The sequence below is a fragment of the Felis catus genome, chromosome E2 (genome assembly GCF_018350175.1).
Source record: "Felis catus isolate Fca126 chromosome E2, F.catus_Fca126_mat1.0, whole genome shotgun sequence".
In the NCBI taxonomy this organism is placed as follows: Eukaryota; Metazoa; Chordata; class Mammalia; order Carnivora; family Felidae; genus Felis; species Felis catus.
Window position 1 is genome coordinate 56,814,971 of NC_058382.1, and position 16,294 is coordinate 56,831,264.

Here is a 16,294-nt window from a genome sequence, read left to right on the forward strand (position 1 = left end):
ACAGTGATGTGCACTGTAGCAAACCTCATTTCTTTGTTCATGTTGTCTGTGTTCGTTATAACAAGGTGCATACAGTGCTTCTATGTCAGGCATGTGTCTAGACATTCATAAATATTCTCACTTAATCATCATAGGAATCCCATGAGGGTAGATACCCTTATTTTCGTTTTGCAGATGAGAAAATCAAGACCCACAAAAGTTGTTTCTCGGCCAAAGCCACAGATGATAGAGCTTCATGGGGCATTAAACATAAGCAACTTTCCTCGTTTGTCTTTATCAATGTGAGAGAATGCCATGGGGGCACCCTTATCCCCGCACGGACTCCTGTTGTCTCCCCACTGGTAACAGAGCCCAGAAAGGACAGAGAATGAGTTTCCTCATCCTCCCTCTCTCGTCGGGCCTGATTCCCAAGGGAATGATTCCCATCCGTCTCTTCTCCCCGTGGGACTCAGCTGATGTCCTCAGAGACTCCATGAGCCACCTCTGGAAAGAAATGTGTGGATGTCCCGATGGGGATTACAGTTGGGCCCATGGGGTCTATTTGAAGCACGAGTCAATGGTGCAGACACAGATGAAGGCCTGCCGAGCAGTTTCTTCTGACTAAGACATTTGGGATTTAAATATAAATTAGAAGCTGTAAGTCAATTCCATGTATGAATTTGTACAAATCCCTTGTAATGAAAGTAGAAGGTTTCCCTTGTCCTTATTTGTACTGGGGTGTTAGCATCAGGAGCCTAACCAAGTGTGTCGATTTTCCCACAGCTCGGGAGATTAAAGATGTACTTTTCTTGGTTAGAACCGGCTGCGTGCACGGAGGAGGGCTGGCTCTCCATGAACTCTGGGGGGGGTCTGTCTCGTTTCCGCATTAACCTGAGCAGTACCCCGTGCAAGCTGGGAAGGGGGAGGCCGCTCTCAGTGCGTTGGCCAAAGGTTTTGAACGAGATGAGGCTCTCCTACATCTTTCTCCCTCCCCAACCCTCGTGCCATTCAAAGAGGGAAGGCCGAGTCTCAAGTATTGCCTTCCCTCCCGTGGGACCCGGGGGCCTTGGGTCCGGGAAGCCAGGAGGCGGTACGCAGCCCCGTGTGTTTGAAAGGCGTTGGGCAGGTGCTGAATGCTTGCGGATGAACGACTTCAATCCACGCCACCTTCACCATGGAGTGGCTGCACGTCCCAGGACGTCCACTGCTGTGTCTACGCAGAAGAAAGAAAACATGAATCCACGCCAGAGCCTGTCCATGAGCTTTCATAGCCGCATCGTTCACAATAGCCCCAAAGTGGAAATAACCCGCCTGTCGGTCAATGGATGAAGGGATGTACAAAATGGGGTCCATCCATCCACAGCAGTCATCCGTAAAAGGAACAGAGTACTGGTACCTGCAGGAACGCGCATGGGCCTGGAAAACACTGCACTCAGTGAAACAAGTCAGACACACATGTTGTGTGATTCCGTTTGTATGAAGTGTAATAGAAACTCCATGCAGACAGAAAGCACGGTCACGGCTGTTCGGGGCTAGCCGGTGGGAGGAATGGGGTAGCTGCCAACGGGTACCCGATTTCTGTTCGAGGCGATGAAAACCAGGACCTCCAGGAGCTGGCCCTGTGATTTCACTGGCTAATGATTTCCACTGCTCTGCTTAGCACCCCCTGTGACCCCCTGAGCATAGAACTGAGAGTTCTCAAGTTTCCCCACCAAGTGTGGCTCCCCCAAAGGAGTCTTCGCCGGTGAGGATCCGACATGCCCTAGACGGGATCACAAAGCTCTTTCTAAGGCCTGAGCCCAACACCAGGAGGGGACCTTAGAGTCTCTCAAGCGGTTGTGTTCCTCTCTCCCTGCTCTTCAGAATCATCTGGGGAAGTTTTGAGGAATACACACGTCTTGGCCGCACCCAAGAAAAACCTGTGCATGTGGGACCCCAGATCATCAACAGGTTTCCAAGGTCTGCAAGTGATTCTGATGTGCAGTCAGCGTTGAGAACCCACGGCTTGGGGTGGGGAGGGGGGACGCCTGGGTGGCTCAGTCGGTTGAGCGTCCGACTTCGGCTCAGGTCATGATCTCACGGTCTGTGAGTTCGAGCCCCGCGTCGGGCTCTGTGCTGACAGCTCAGAGCCTGGAGCCTGCTTTGAATTCTGTCTCCCTCTCTCTCTGCCCCTCCCCCACTCATACTCCGTCTCTCTCTCCTTCAAAAACAAATAAACATTAGAAAAAATTAAAAAAAAAAAAAAAAAAGAACCCACGGCTTGGAGCGCCTGCCCGACTCAGTCGGCTCAACGTCCAACTCTTCATTTCTGCTCAGGTAGTGATCTCATGGTTCATGGGATCGAGCCCCACATCGGGCTCCACACTGACAGTGTGGAGCCTGCTTGAGATTCTCTCTTTCTCTCTCTGCCCCTCACCCACCCACACTCTCTGTCTCTGTCTCTGTCTCTCTCTCTCTCTCTCTCAAAATAAGTAAACAAACATTTTTTTTAACTTTAAAAAAGAGAGAAACAACCTACCACACTAGTCTGACACCTACGTCTCAGATAAGCAAGCAGGGACTCAGAGAAGTTACAGGATTGATGAGTTCGAGGTAAATCTCAACTTGCCCCACATCCCTGAAATTCCCACAGCTATAAATCTGCAGGATTGCACAAGCCAAGCTCCAAACTCTGGAACGGACCACGCTCTCGCTCCTCAAAAAGTCATTCTTCATCCAGATTTAAATGTTTGTGGTCAGACGCATATCTCTACAGAAAATCTCTTTGCTTCTCAACATGAAGCTATTTCCAATTCTCCGATCAGATGTACAGATGCATTTTGCTTTCTCTTACATTTTTTACAGGGAGCAGTTCAAGTGAGGGAGACGTACTATAATCAGGTGGAATATTGTCTGCACTGGGCGTTCAGAGACTGAGGGATGCAGGCAAATTTGCTCCTTGGGTTTTATGTTTCTCTCTTTATCTAATGTAGTGTTTATTTCAGCGGTTCCCTAAGGCAGGGATTTTCAGACTTCGGTTTTATCAGCAAATTTTTTTTTTTCTTTTGAGGCACAATCTTGGGCAGGAACTCTCATACACCCAACAGACAAACCATAATTAACAGATTCCTTAACTCTCTATTGTTTGAGGGGAAACACCTGAAACGTTGCCGGGACTCCCACACCGTCTCTCAAACAGTCTTGGTTCCCAGGAACACGGTTTGACAACCACTGCTCAAGTGCATTGTGTTCGTGTCAGTCTTCGGTGGCGATGTGTTTTCCTTTTGTTTCCTGGAGGAAAAGGCATGTTTTGTTATTTGGGCTTCTTCTGTGTGTGTACTTGGCAGATTAGAGGAGGCAAGGACATGAGGGGAAGAATACAGTCTTTAGCAGGTGCGCTGCTGGGCCCCCCGAGAGCCCGGCCTGGCCGGCCATCGTCCTCGGAGATCATTTCCTCAGCACCTCCTCAGAGGAAATGAACCCACACAGGGGAGTGAGCACCGAGAGCACGCAGTGAATATGGTTTCCGTCTCTTGCCCGTTGGCCCATCCCCCTGCACCTGTACATCCAGAAAGCTGGGAGACACTTGGTCTCTCCTCTTGGTGGAAGGGGAACCACGGTTGGCAGCCCTCCGGGTGCAAAGCTCTCCTGCCAGCCCAGGGCTTCTCTGGGTGGGTCGCACCAACTAGGGGGCTGTGTATACGCCCCCCCCTCCCCCGCCCCAGATCAAGAGCCACATGGCCTGGGAGGCCACTGAATCTTAGAGAGTGCTCTTTGCTCAAGAGCAGGCTTCTTTGGTGTTAAAGTGTTGTTCTTTACTACCGTTGAGCTATTCGCCTTTGTTCACCTGCTTGAAACACGTAGCTCAGGAAGCTCTGGTAACACACGGAGCAGTTTACCAGGCCCCTTTATGACCGTCCTTCACCAGGCCTGGTTGGCTCTCTCTCTTTCCTCAACAGAGATAACATGCAAATGCTTTTATCAAAGTATCCGGCACCAAAGAAAACCAGTAATTATCAGAAGAAATTAATGTTCGCCGGATCAAGAAAGGACTTTGATTATGTTTTCCGAAAAAGAGCCTTTATCTTTTAGAGACACACAATGAAATATTTACAGATACAACGATATATCTGGGATTCGCTCCAGATAATACAGGAATGGGGAGACGTGGGTGCCTAAAGGAAGCACAGTGGGACACAAGGTGACAGTCTGTGAAGCCTGATGATGTGCACACGGGGCTCTTTATTCGGGCTGCTTTTATAAATGTTTGAAATTCTCCATAGCAAGGTGAAAAAAAAAAAAAAAACTTGAGGAGACACCTGTGGATCCCAAATCTTCACCAAAAAGGCCACATCTTCCCGCTGAGAATGGCAGACATCCACCACCAGCCTTGGTTTCCCGGGACTCCGTTAGTTGCAAAAAGCAGACACCCTCTCAAGGTGGCTGGTGAAGATGTGGCTGTTGACAGGCCCAGAAGCTTCCAGGCGACAAGACGTGCAGGGAACCCCGGGGCACGGGGGCAGGGCTGGGAAACCAGCCAGAGACCAAGGATGCCTCCCAATCTGTCTTTTGTCTTTTGAGTACCCTGGGAACTCTCCATTTTTCTTGCAGTGTGTCTATTCTTTTACTTCTCTATGCATCTGTTCATAGCTGTCCGAGTGACAAAGAAAAAGGCCACCTCATGCTCAACTACTCAGAAACGTAGGATTTAAGGACCCTTTATTTGCGAGTATAGCCCCTATTTCTCTGAGTTCAGGTTCTTAGAGAAACACCTGATTGCTCACAAAGCAGGCAATTACCTGTGAGTGGTTATCTGTGGTCGACAGTGAGTCTGGTGCCACATCTGGGCCCAGTCCGCTCTGGTCAAGGAAGCTGGGGTCCCATGACACAAAAGGCACCCTAGAACACTCTTTGCAGCAGGGGCTGAGATCTTCGTTAAGGATCCTCAGAAAAGGAAGGCTGATATCCACCATTTAGAATTCTGTCGTTTCTACCATCTGAACTATAATTTAGTGTCACCTGCCTTTTTCTCAGTGAGACTGGAGGAGACGTGGTCCCCGTTCTCATCACGAGACCCTCAAACACGTGCACCCTGGCATCTTCTCCCCTTAGGTTTTTACTCCACAGACAAAAACGACCCCAACATTCAGTGTCTAATTATGGTGCTCTCACTTTATGGAAGATCTGCCATTTGGGGAATCAGAGACATGATCCTCACTTTCCAGAAGCTGACAGTTGGGAGGGGCATGCCCCAAGCTGTCTCTGCTTGAGAGGACAGGTAGGCTTTGCTTACCATTGCTGGACACCCGAGCCCTGGCATCTGGGGGCTCAGTTGGTTGAGTGTCCAACCCTTGATTTCAGCTCAGGTCAGGATCTCACAGTTTGTGGAGTTCATGGGATCAAGCCCCACGTCAGGCTCTGTACCAGCAGCACGGGGCCTGCTTAGGATTCTCTCTCTCTCCCTCTCTCTGTCTGCCCCTCCCCTGCTCACACACTCTCTCTCTCTCTCTTAAAATAAATAAATAAACTTTAAAAAAAAAAGGAGTGGGGGAGAGAAAGGGGTATTTAGAGATTACAGAATTTTAACCAGATAGAGACAAGAGTCGAAGAGGCTTGCCAATGTCTGAAGCCATTATGGTCTGGTGGTTTCCTGAATATTCTTCTCCCATCTTGGTTCTACACTCATTTGGGGGCCTGCCTATGCATGTTCTGTTAGGACATGGCTAGGAAAAGATTCAGTAGGTGGTGTTGTCTTATGGGCTAGCTGATGGTTTCTAGCCAAAGACCTTCAGAGTCCCTTGTGGGCCTCTGTTGTTAATCACTTCTTAGACATAAAGGCTTCTAATGAGGGGCTCAGCCAGTTAAGCGTCCAACTTCAGCTGAGGTCATGATCTCACAGGTCAGAGTTTGAGCCCCACATCAAGTTCTGTGCTGACAGCTCAGAGCTTGGAGCCTGTTTCAGATTCTCTGTCTCCCTCTCTCTTTTTCTGACCCTCCCCCACTCACACTGTCTCTCTCTCCCTCTCTCTCAAATAAATAAACATTTAAAAAAATGTTTTTAATACAGAAGAACTTTATTTAGAACTCTGTATGCTTATTAGAATTTTTATTTAAATAATATAGGTTCTTGTTTATATGTTCTTTTTAAATATTAGATATGTTTTATTATGTGAACTTCACACACATAATTACATTTTGTATTTTTGTATTTTATATATTTTAAATATTTTACATATTATATCACGTATGTATAAAGTGCGCATAAGCATTAGCCATAAGCTGAATTAAAATGTCCTCCTATGGGCGGCTCCTGGGTGACTCAGTCAAGTAAGCGTCTGACTTCAGCTCAGGTCGTGGTCTCACAGTTTGTGAGTTCGAGCCCCGTGTCAGGCTCTGTGCTGACAGCTCAGAGTCTGGAGCCTGCTTTGGATTCTGCGACTCCCTCTCTCTCTGCCCCTCCCCCTTGGGATCATGCTCTGTCTCTCTTTGTCTCTCAAAAAATAAACATTAAAAAAAAATTTTTTTAACATCCTCCTATGTTTCCTTCTAAAACTTCTATTATTTTACCTTTCACATTTTGTGTATGATGTGAGGTAGGGATGGATATTCATGTTTTCTCCACATGGATATCCAGTATCCAATGGTCCAGCACCATTATTGAAATGGCCATTAGCTGGAAACTAATGGAACTAATGAAACTAATGAAACTAATGGCCATTAGCTGGAAACTAACTCAATCATGTCCAAACATGAAAGCATGAATAACTGACCACACATGCAGGCTTGGATACATGACAGTGGAGAAATGGTAGAAAACAAAATGTCTGGAGATGTCGCTGGTGAGCAAAACATATAAAGGGGGTGACTGGGAGGGAATGTGTCAATCTACTGAGCTGTAAGCCCCCCAGGGGAGAGAAGAGTGTCCCTTTCATTTACTGCTCTATTTCCTGTACCTGGTGACACTTCAGGAATATTTACTAGATAGATAGATAGATAGATAGATAGATAGATAGATAGATAGATATTTACCAAGTAAATATTTTACTAAATAAATATTTCTTGCATTTTTCCATCCTGGGGTGAATCCTAATCCTAGGTAGAAGGAAACCAGATACCTAATACAGCTATCCATTGTAATACAGCTGTAGGCTAACATCATTTGCCTTGGCAATAAAGGGTCTGTTGTTAGAGCAAACCAGGGATACGCAAGTATGTGAATGTCAAATGCTCCTAACTGAAAGGAGAGATTTTCCACACCAATGCAGGGAAAGAAGATATCAACATAGATTATCCATTAAAAGCCAGACCCTGATAAGAACAGAGAGTCACAGGGGTTTAAACCATATTCTCCAATTTATTAGTAAGAATTTCATAGGATACAAAACAAAATCCCAAATCGTCCCATCCTCACTAACAAATTCTGATTCCTTACTCCATGCCAGGCAATGTGCCAAGATTCTTAAATATATTATCTTATTTCTAGCAATCACAGTTTCTACCCATTAGGCTATTAGCAAGAGATTAGATTTTTCCAATGAGTTCTATCCTTTATGTAAATATAGACTCATAAAATTGTTTGCAAGTTAAATTTCTGATGATCTCTCCCTCACACTGTTAACCTCCCAGTAGAAATTCAAGTTTATCAAATTTTCTGGGATCTTAGCTTTTAATTTCCCAAAGCCAGGACCCAAATGACGACATCTCGACTTTTCAAGTTCACCGTCCATGAAACGTCATGGTTGACAGTTCGTGAACCTGGACTCCAATCGTCAGGCAGGCAAGCTCGCAGATGTCCGGTCCCTTAAAGTCATGCCCTGTCACCTCTTCCCCACCTGTGGCTTTCTACTCTGCTCATTATTATTTCCATCTTTGGATTAACCTTAATCTAAAACCAGCCGCTTGCTCTATGAGGAAGAGCATTTATTCTTCATGTAAAATAAAACAGAAGGCTCTCTTCCCCCTGGTGATGGATGACCTTTGTGGAAAGTCCAGGCATTCTCTTCCTAAACGTCCATCACAAAACTCCCCGCATATCATCAAAGAAAGCAGAATGAAATAGTTCCAAATAGAAGGGAGAGAGCTAATGAGCCTTACTATGTCCCAAGCCAGTCACCCGCATTGATTGCGTAAAAATACATTTTGCATCTGGTATTTGATTTGCCACACAGTTTAACAGAAAAGTGACTTTATCTATTTTTTTTCCAATTAGGGGAAGTAATGTTACAATCAATAATTCCTCCTGCTCTGGTGTGCTAAATTAATGTCTGTCTGTCTGTTTTTAAATCGCAAAGTGAGCATTGCTATAGAAATATAAAATGGTACTATTTCATTTTAATCTATTTAATTTTCCATCTTGAATTATATAATGGGGTTAAAACATTGAATAGAATTAATAGAATGAGTATTTAATTAAGCAATAATGAGTTTCTAAATGGATGCTCAAGGAAACTGACTTTGTAGTTTATGCAAGAATCAGATAATGGTCCTAACAAAGACTGTAATAATTGTGTTGAATGTTTTCTATATTTAAAGATTTTTTTTTCTGAATTCTCTCAAGGGTAGATTTAAACACAATCCAGTTCCTTGACTAGACTCAGCTTGGCTTTCATGGTAAATTCCAGTGCCTTTCCTTGGCCCCCAAAGCCTTGCATAATCTGAATCTGTCCTTCTCTGAAGTCCAGTGGGAAACAGTGCTCCCAGCCTCCCCCCACTCCAGACACACCCACCTTCCCTCCCTTCTGCAAATGTGCATGCTCCCCCCTGCCACTGGTCTCTGCTCCTGCTGTTCCAGATGCCAGGGACACTCTTTCTCCTTTCACCCTACTAACTCCTCCTCTGCTTTCATTTCTCAGGGAATCCCTCCCTAATGACCCTCCACAGCCTGGGTCAGGTACCCACTCCCTCTCACCAGCCCCCTTTCAAGCTACAGGCTCAGTGTTACTTTTTTTCCTAATATTGAACATAGGTTTATTACCAGACATATACCATGTCTGTTTTATTTTGTAGTGTATGCCTAGAATTTAAGACTATATCATGCCTGGCATACAGAAGCCATTTCCCAAATATCTGTTGGCTGGATGTCTGTCTGGAAGAGCAATAGATGGCCAAATGGATAGAGAATGATGGACAAATGGATGGATGGATGGATGGATGGATGGATGGATGGATGGATGGATGGATGGATGGATTGGTGGGTGGATGGATGGCTAAGTGGATGGGTGGATGGATTGGTGGGTGGATGGATGGATGGATGGATGGATGGATGGATGGATGGATGGATTGGTGGGTGGATGGATGGATGGATGGATGGATGGATGGATGGATGGATGGATTGGTGGGTGGATGGATGGGTAAGTGGATGGGTGGATGGATTGGTGGGTGGATGGATGGATGGATGGATGGATGGATGGATGGATGGATGGGTGGATGGATGGGTGGATGGGTAGATGGATAAATGGAGGGATGGAGGGATGGAGAATGGATGGGCAGATGATGGATGGATGGAAGGAAGATAAATGGATGGATGCATGGATGGAGGATGGATGGAGAATAGATGGAAAATGATGGGTGGATGATAGAGGGGTGGATGGATGGTAGGTAAATGTAGCTGTGGACATATTGCTAAATCTAAGGATATATTAGGGCCACAGTACACACTGTGAGAATTCCTGTAATAATACCACCTTATTCCATTTGGAGACATTGGCTCGCACACTAAAAGGGTGTTTTATGCCATCCCCTATGGTATGTGCTCCAGATATTAAAAAAGAAGTGTCATGGGGGAAATCTGCACAGGTTTTTCCCACTTAGACATGGCCTAAATATCAATTTTAAGATCCATCCGTCCATCCATCAGATCTTCATGCATCCAGTACTGTGCTATGTACTGGGGATCAGGGCTGAGTCATCCAACAGTTACTATCGACACAGCATCCTCAAATCATAAGGAAAAAAGAACTTACAGAGTCAAAGAAAATTTTGGTTTTTTCCCTCACATAAAAAAAAAAAAAAATTTAAGCCCACGAAAATCTATTATGGCGGGAGGGACCAACGAAGGTGAAAGTACCTAAGATCAACAAAAGTTGTGATGCTGCCATGCTAGAGATGTCCTGGAGAACAAAAGAGATCGGTCCATCCCTACCCTTCTGGAACATCAAGCAAGTAGCAGAATCAAGCATCAGTCAACAAGCCAGTCCCTCTTACGGCTCCTGGCTAGCCACATCTCTCATATTTCCTCTGCCCTCGCCTTTGATGCCTATATTTAAGACCTACTGCCTATATTTAAGACCACCGATTCATTCAACAAATGCTTACTGTGTCCCCTCTCTGTACCTGACATCATGTGAGGGGTCGGGGGGAGATCTGTGAACAAGGCAGACCACATAGGGCCTCCCCCTCAAATCGTGATCTGTCCTAGGTGTTCATCTCAGCAACGTGAACCTCATCTGCTTTGACAAAGCAGCTTCTCACCTCTGTGCTAGATGTAGCAGCATTTCTACAGGATGGATGGTTCCCAGCATCCTCTGGTCTCAGCGCTCCGTGTGCCTGCATAATTGCCCACCTGGGGTCCTAAGGTGCCAGTGTCAGAAAAGACACAAGGACAGGTTATGAGCTGAGGTCTGATGTGATCAGTAGGGACAGAGAACCGGTCATCGGGCTCTGGACCCCAGCAGGGGTGAAGGACCGACCTAAGTGATGCGGGTCTTGAGTAATAGAACTTGTTAAAAGCAGCGCTTACAGGAATCCAGGAGACGCGGACTTGACCTTTGGTTCACTGAATGACTCTGGGCTTCCCTTGCTTCTCTGCCTATTTCTTCACCCATATCTGAACGTTCTTGACCTTGGACTCTATCATGCTTCTCTCAACCCAAATTGCATACTAAAATTATCTGGACACGGGCACCTGGGTGGCTCGGTTGGTTAAGCATCTGCCTCTTGGTTTTAGCTCAGGTCATGATCTCATGATTCATGAGTTCAAGCCCCACAGCAGGTTATGTACTGACAGCATGGAGCCTGCTTGGGATTCTCTCTTTCTCTCTGTCTCTCTTTCTTTCTCCCTCTAAGTAGATAAATAAACTTAAAAAAAAAAAAAAAAAAGAATGATCTGGACAGGTTAAGAAAGTACAGAATCTCAGACTTTACCCGAAACCCACTGAATTGGAATAGAGCCTGGTTAGTTAAAAACAAAACAAAACAAAACAAAATGCCCCTGAAAAGATTCTAATGTGCAAACAGAGCTGAAAACCATCTATCTAGGCTTACGCTTAGGAATTCCATGATTTTTGTGAGAAGGAGGGAAAGATAGAAGGAAGAGCCTCCTTAGACAGGAATCAGGTCAACTTCCTTGTCTCCCGGAGCCGTATCCATGTGACAGCGTCTCCCAGACCTCCCTGCTCTGGCCACTTTCCATCCCGCCATCATGTTCCACGAATTTCCCAGCGTCCCTTTCAGAGAAAAGGAAACAACCCACCCGGGTTTGCTGAGGTGTGGTAGACAAATTAGTTCGCGTCTCCGCCCCATCCCCCCCCAAGGCATCAAGATTAAGGCTTATGATTAATGATTTGCAAGTCAATTAATCAGCCACCGCTTCTGAAACCTCATCTCTCAAATTACTTTTCTCTGAACACAAGGGCTTTCTGACACTGTCTCACTGTCTCTAGATTCACTTGGCTACTAATTGAAATTCCAAGATATTTCTTCTTGTTGTCAGCTTATTGGTATTACTTGTCTGTAAAATATTTGCAAACAGATTACTATTCACGTGTAGTGTGTCAGAGGTAAGCACCAACACAATACTTTATGCTTCCAGCTCGAAGGAATGTGCTAATGATAGCTCGTGAAATTCTCTATCTCTGAGAAAGCTGATTTTTCATTTATTGATTTATTTCCACCACACCTACTTGCAACAAGTATGTGAGATGTATTACAATAAAAACACAGGTACAACAAGGCTTCAAACAACTGATTTATAAGTTTCCGTAGAAAACGTTTTGTTTTGTTTTGTTTTGTTTAAGTCATGGGGAAGGAGTGGGACTTTCTTCCTTCGAGGAGATGGTGCGGTCGAGCAGAGGCTGTGGAGTCCGACACGGGAGGCGGGGGGGGGGGGGGGGTGGCGGGCTCCAGTTCCAGTCCCTCCACACGCCAGGGAGATATACACTGGCTCCCCGGTTACCTTGGTTACCTTGTGGTTTAGGGTAGATGACGCTGCAAGAGCAAAGGCAGACAGAATTGCATAAAGGCTCAACCTCCATAGACGTCTGTCTCTCCTTCAACAACAGCTCCCAGGACGGTGTTCTTCTCCTTGTGGGGACTCAGGACCCACGCTCCTCCCCCCGTAGCCGTACCCTGCCCTGGGGTCCTGTGGTTGCCTGGGTTCCGATAGAGGGCAGGAGAGAGGCACAGAGAAGAGACCGCTGCCCCCAGCTGGCAAACATCACATCTGGCCACATCCAGTAGGGGAGAAGGCAGTCTCATGGCCTCACCTAAGTACAAGGAAGGCAGAGGGAGGGAGCGGACCATCCGCCAGCACAGCACAGCTCCGCGACCTGCCTGCACTATTGTTTACTCTGAAACGAGGTGATGCGGGTAACGTACCCACTACCGGGCCCACGGTACGAGCCCCGCAAAGGGTCTTTGCTGTTCTTTCCAAAGAGTGACAGTAACCATCTGCTCTGTTTGCAGTTTCAAGCCACCGTCGAGGAAGGAGCCGTGGGGGTTATCGTCAACCTGACAGTGGAAGACAAGGACGACCCCACCACGGGCGCATGGAGGGCTGTCTACACCATCATCAACGGAAACCCTGGGCAGAGCTTCGAAATCCACACCAACCCTCAGACCAACGAGGGCATGCTGTCCGTCGTCAAAGTAAGGGCGCTTCCGGGCTCCTCCCTCCACCAGGCAGAGGGCCCCCCTGCTGGGGAAGGTCAAGGAGAAGTCAGCCCTGCTCTCCTTTTGGAATTGAAAACAGAAAAAGGGGCTCACAGCTCAAGGGTGAACTTGTATCCTCACAGCCACGAAACCAAGCTGTTTTACGGGCTCTAGGAAACTCAAACTTACGTGTAACCTTCAAAAAAATCCCAAACTTAATTTTTAAATGAGATTCTCCACACATGTGATCGTGAATTAGCAAAGATATGCAAAAATGGGATATGTGAAGGTTTTTTAAAGATCTGTGATCAAAACTGTGGATCATTACAGGACGCCTGAGTGGCTCGGTTGGTCGAGCGTCCGACTCTTGATTTTGGCTCAGGTCATGATCCCAGGGTCGTGGGATGGAGCCCCGTGCTGAGCGTGGAGCCTGCTTAGAATTCTCTCTCTCTCCCTCTGCCCCTCTACCTTGTTGGCACATGTGCTCTCTCTCTCTCTCTAAAAAAAAAAAAAAAAAACAGAGAGAGAGAGAGAGAGAGATCATTACATTTCTTCTTGGTTTTTCCTTAGCACAATGTCAGTTATTCACTTAAAAACAGGAGATAAAGGGCGACAGACCCTTAGCATCTGTGCAAGTGTCCTGGGGCTGCCTTAACAAATGACCACAAACTTGGTGATGTAGGGCAACACACACTCACATTCTCTTACAGTTCTCGTGGCCAGAGCACTAAAATCAGTTTCACGAGGCTGAAGTTGGCAGGACTGGTTTCTCTTGGGGACGACCTATCTCCTCATCTTTCCCAGCTTCTGGAGGCCACCCACATTCCTTGGCTTGTGGCCCCATCTCGTGTCTTCAGTCCGGGGACAGCAGCACCATAGTTCTCTCTGGCTCTGAGTCTCTGCCCCCATCTCACATCTGTTTCTTCCTTTGACTTCTCTGCCTCCCTCCTTTGAGGACCTCTGGGATTCCATGGGTCCCCCTGGATAATCCAGGATCCCCGCAACGAGGTCCTTTAGCCTAATCGCATGTGCAAAGGCCCCGTTGCCACGTAAGGTCATATATTCACAGGTTGCGGAGACTGGCACATGGTCATCCTGGGAGGTCATTATCCAGCGTAGCGTGGGGATAATCCTCAGGACCCACTGAGGACGGCACATCTCGGAGGATGAGAGGCTGGGTTTCTCCCGAGCCCTGCCCTTTCCAATACTTCCTTTACATTGAACTTCAGCTGCCTGGCTGAGAAGAACAGCCCCTGGGTCTTCCCAGGTCTCCTTCCCTAGTAACACAGGCACGGGCGGAGTTGTTAGGAGATCCTGGCACCGCCCTCCCAGTGCACCCACCCGTGCACTTTCACAAGTCGTGAAAGTCACAAACCCACGCAGCCTCTGCCTGTCCTCTGCGGCTAGCCTGGGGCTATACAGGCCGTCGGACAAGTTTCCGAACGTGCGGCTGAAAAACGGCATTTGGGTGAATATGCATCCCCATCATAGATCCTGGAACAGCACAGTCGTCCCCAGAACCAGAGTCACGAAGGCGCGTCCTCCCCTCCCCGCCTTCCCACACGGGCCCTCACTGCTGAGTCTGAAACGTTAGCACGCAGAAGCCTCACCAAGGATGCTAGTCCCGACCCAGGTTCCTGCTGGGTCACCATGTGAGGGAGGGAGGTGTTCACCGAGCCCGGCCTCGCGGATGACCACGGCGGAGGGCGAGTTGCCACCCGCCCATTCCGCGACACCTGGGGCTCCCTCTGGGCCTCAGTCTGACCAGTGAGTGGACTTCCTTTGCTTCAGAATTGGGATGGAGACTCCGCCTCCCTCCGGCTGCCTGCCACGTGAATTCCTCCAAAGGGCCTTGGACTCTCTCTGCTTCTCAGTCCACCAAGGTCAAAGCCCCCCGGGCAGCTTTCCGCAGGCAGGCCTGGCCTTGTTCCCGCCAGTGCACGAGTTAAAAATGCCTTCAGGTCAAGTACCGACATACCAGGCTGATAGTGGCTTAAATACTAAAGAGAATTTCATGATTTCCATAACTAGATGAAGGTAGGCCAATCTAGGATTGACTGGCAGCTCAGGGTGTCAGAGAGCCATCAGGGGGCACAGCAGATGCCTCTGGCTTTTTCCTCATGGTCATAAAATGGCTGCCAAAGTTCCAGGTAGCACATCTTCCCGCTGCTGTGTTCTAAGGCTGGAAGCAAGGAGACAGCCAGGCAAGAAACAGAGAGAGAGAGAGAGAGAGAACTCTCAAGTGCCCCCCCCCCCGCCGCCGCCGCCTTAACGGAAGAAAATATCTTTTCCACTGGTTTCCCAGGCAACTTCCCATGATGTTTCATTGCCCAGATAACATATGCCCACCCTCAGCTGCAGGGAAGGCTCTGCAATCTAAATCTGGCCTTCGGGGCTTCTGCAGGAAGAGACGGGGAGGGGAGCACCGGGGAGGGGGTGGGGGGTGGTCTTTGGGCAACCAGCCATGAGCAGTCCCGCCCTAACAAGTTGGCAGTCCACATACGGAGGAACCAGCAGAAATTTCAGGACTGTGTGGTTCCCAGGGGAATCCTACCTCCCTGCAGGACCAAATCCTAACAGTTCCAGAAAGCAAGAACCTGTCTCCTTGTAAGAGCTTCTGGTCAGGAATGCTCTTAGCTGCTTTGTAAACCTATTCCAAAACTGTCAGGGAGTTACCCTTTCGGCTGAATATAATCCACCCTGTATTTTAAGCCTGTTTTCTCTTTTGTCCTCAGAGGGGAAGGAAACATCCAGAAAGCCTTGATCCCCAAAGCGATAATAGGCTTAAAAGTCACTGTAAGATCACTTCCAAATCCTCCCTCTATCAGACAACAGACCCCAGGCTCTTTACCTCTCCCCCACCCCCCCACGCCGTGTGGGATGGCTTTTCCAGCCTCTAAACCCCACAGGACACACTGGTCCACACCCACTCTTGACCCTCAATGAAATATTAATCGAATCGAATCTCTGTAACTTTATCGGAAGTGTTTTCAATTTCCTCCCATCCCTGACACAGAGACCCTGCACCAGACAAATCACATTAATGAGGTCACATGCCCGAGACAAAGGAGGGTTTCTTACTCCAGCGTGACCCAGGGCAGGGTACGAGAGCAGAGACCCACGTTTTGCCAGCTCCCCAGCGGCCTGGCCCGGTGAACGCGCAAATGGAATCACTACAGCCTAATTCCGCACAGGGCAGGTGGGGTGAGCGAGCGAGGGCACTGCCCTGCAGAAAGGCAGCATGCGACTCACGGCCCCTCTGCCCTGCCTCCATGGCACTGATCCCGTCTCCACCCCTCGAAGGCCAGTGTTCTGCCCAGGGCATGTCGGCCTGGGGACGTACTTGGAGACGGGCTGGCGAGCAGGGCCTCCCATCTTTTTCTTCGTGGCCATCTTACCAGCTTCTTCATACCCTGGCGGCTCCAGACCAAGGTCTGTGGGAAACGCACCGCAGCTCCCTAGCCTCTCC

The 16,294-nt window shown here is 48.0% G+C and overlaps 1 protein-coding gene across 2 annotated transcripts in view; it reads left to right on the forward strand.

Annotated features, from left to right (window-relative positions):
- The window catches only part of CDH13 (cadherin 13), a 1,030,795-nt gene that overhangs the window by 914,789 nt on the left and 99,712 nt on the right, over window positions 1-16,294 (forward strand). For both annotated transcript variants that reach the window (XM_003998309.5, XM_045046893.1), the window contains one exon: window positions 12,640-12,822. In XM_003998309.5, coding sequence (XP_003998358.4) covers window positions 12,640-12,822 — 183 coding nt within the window. The remainder of the gene's footprint in view (window positions 1-12,639; window positions 12,823-16,294) is intronic.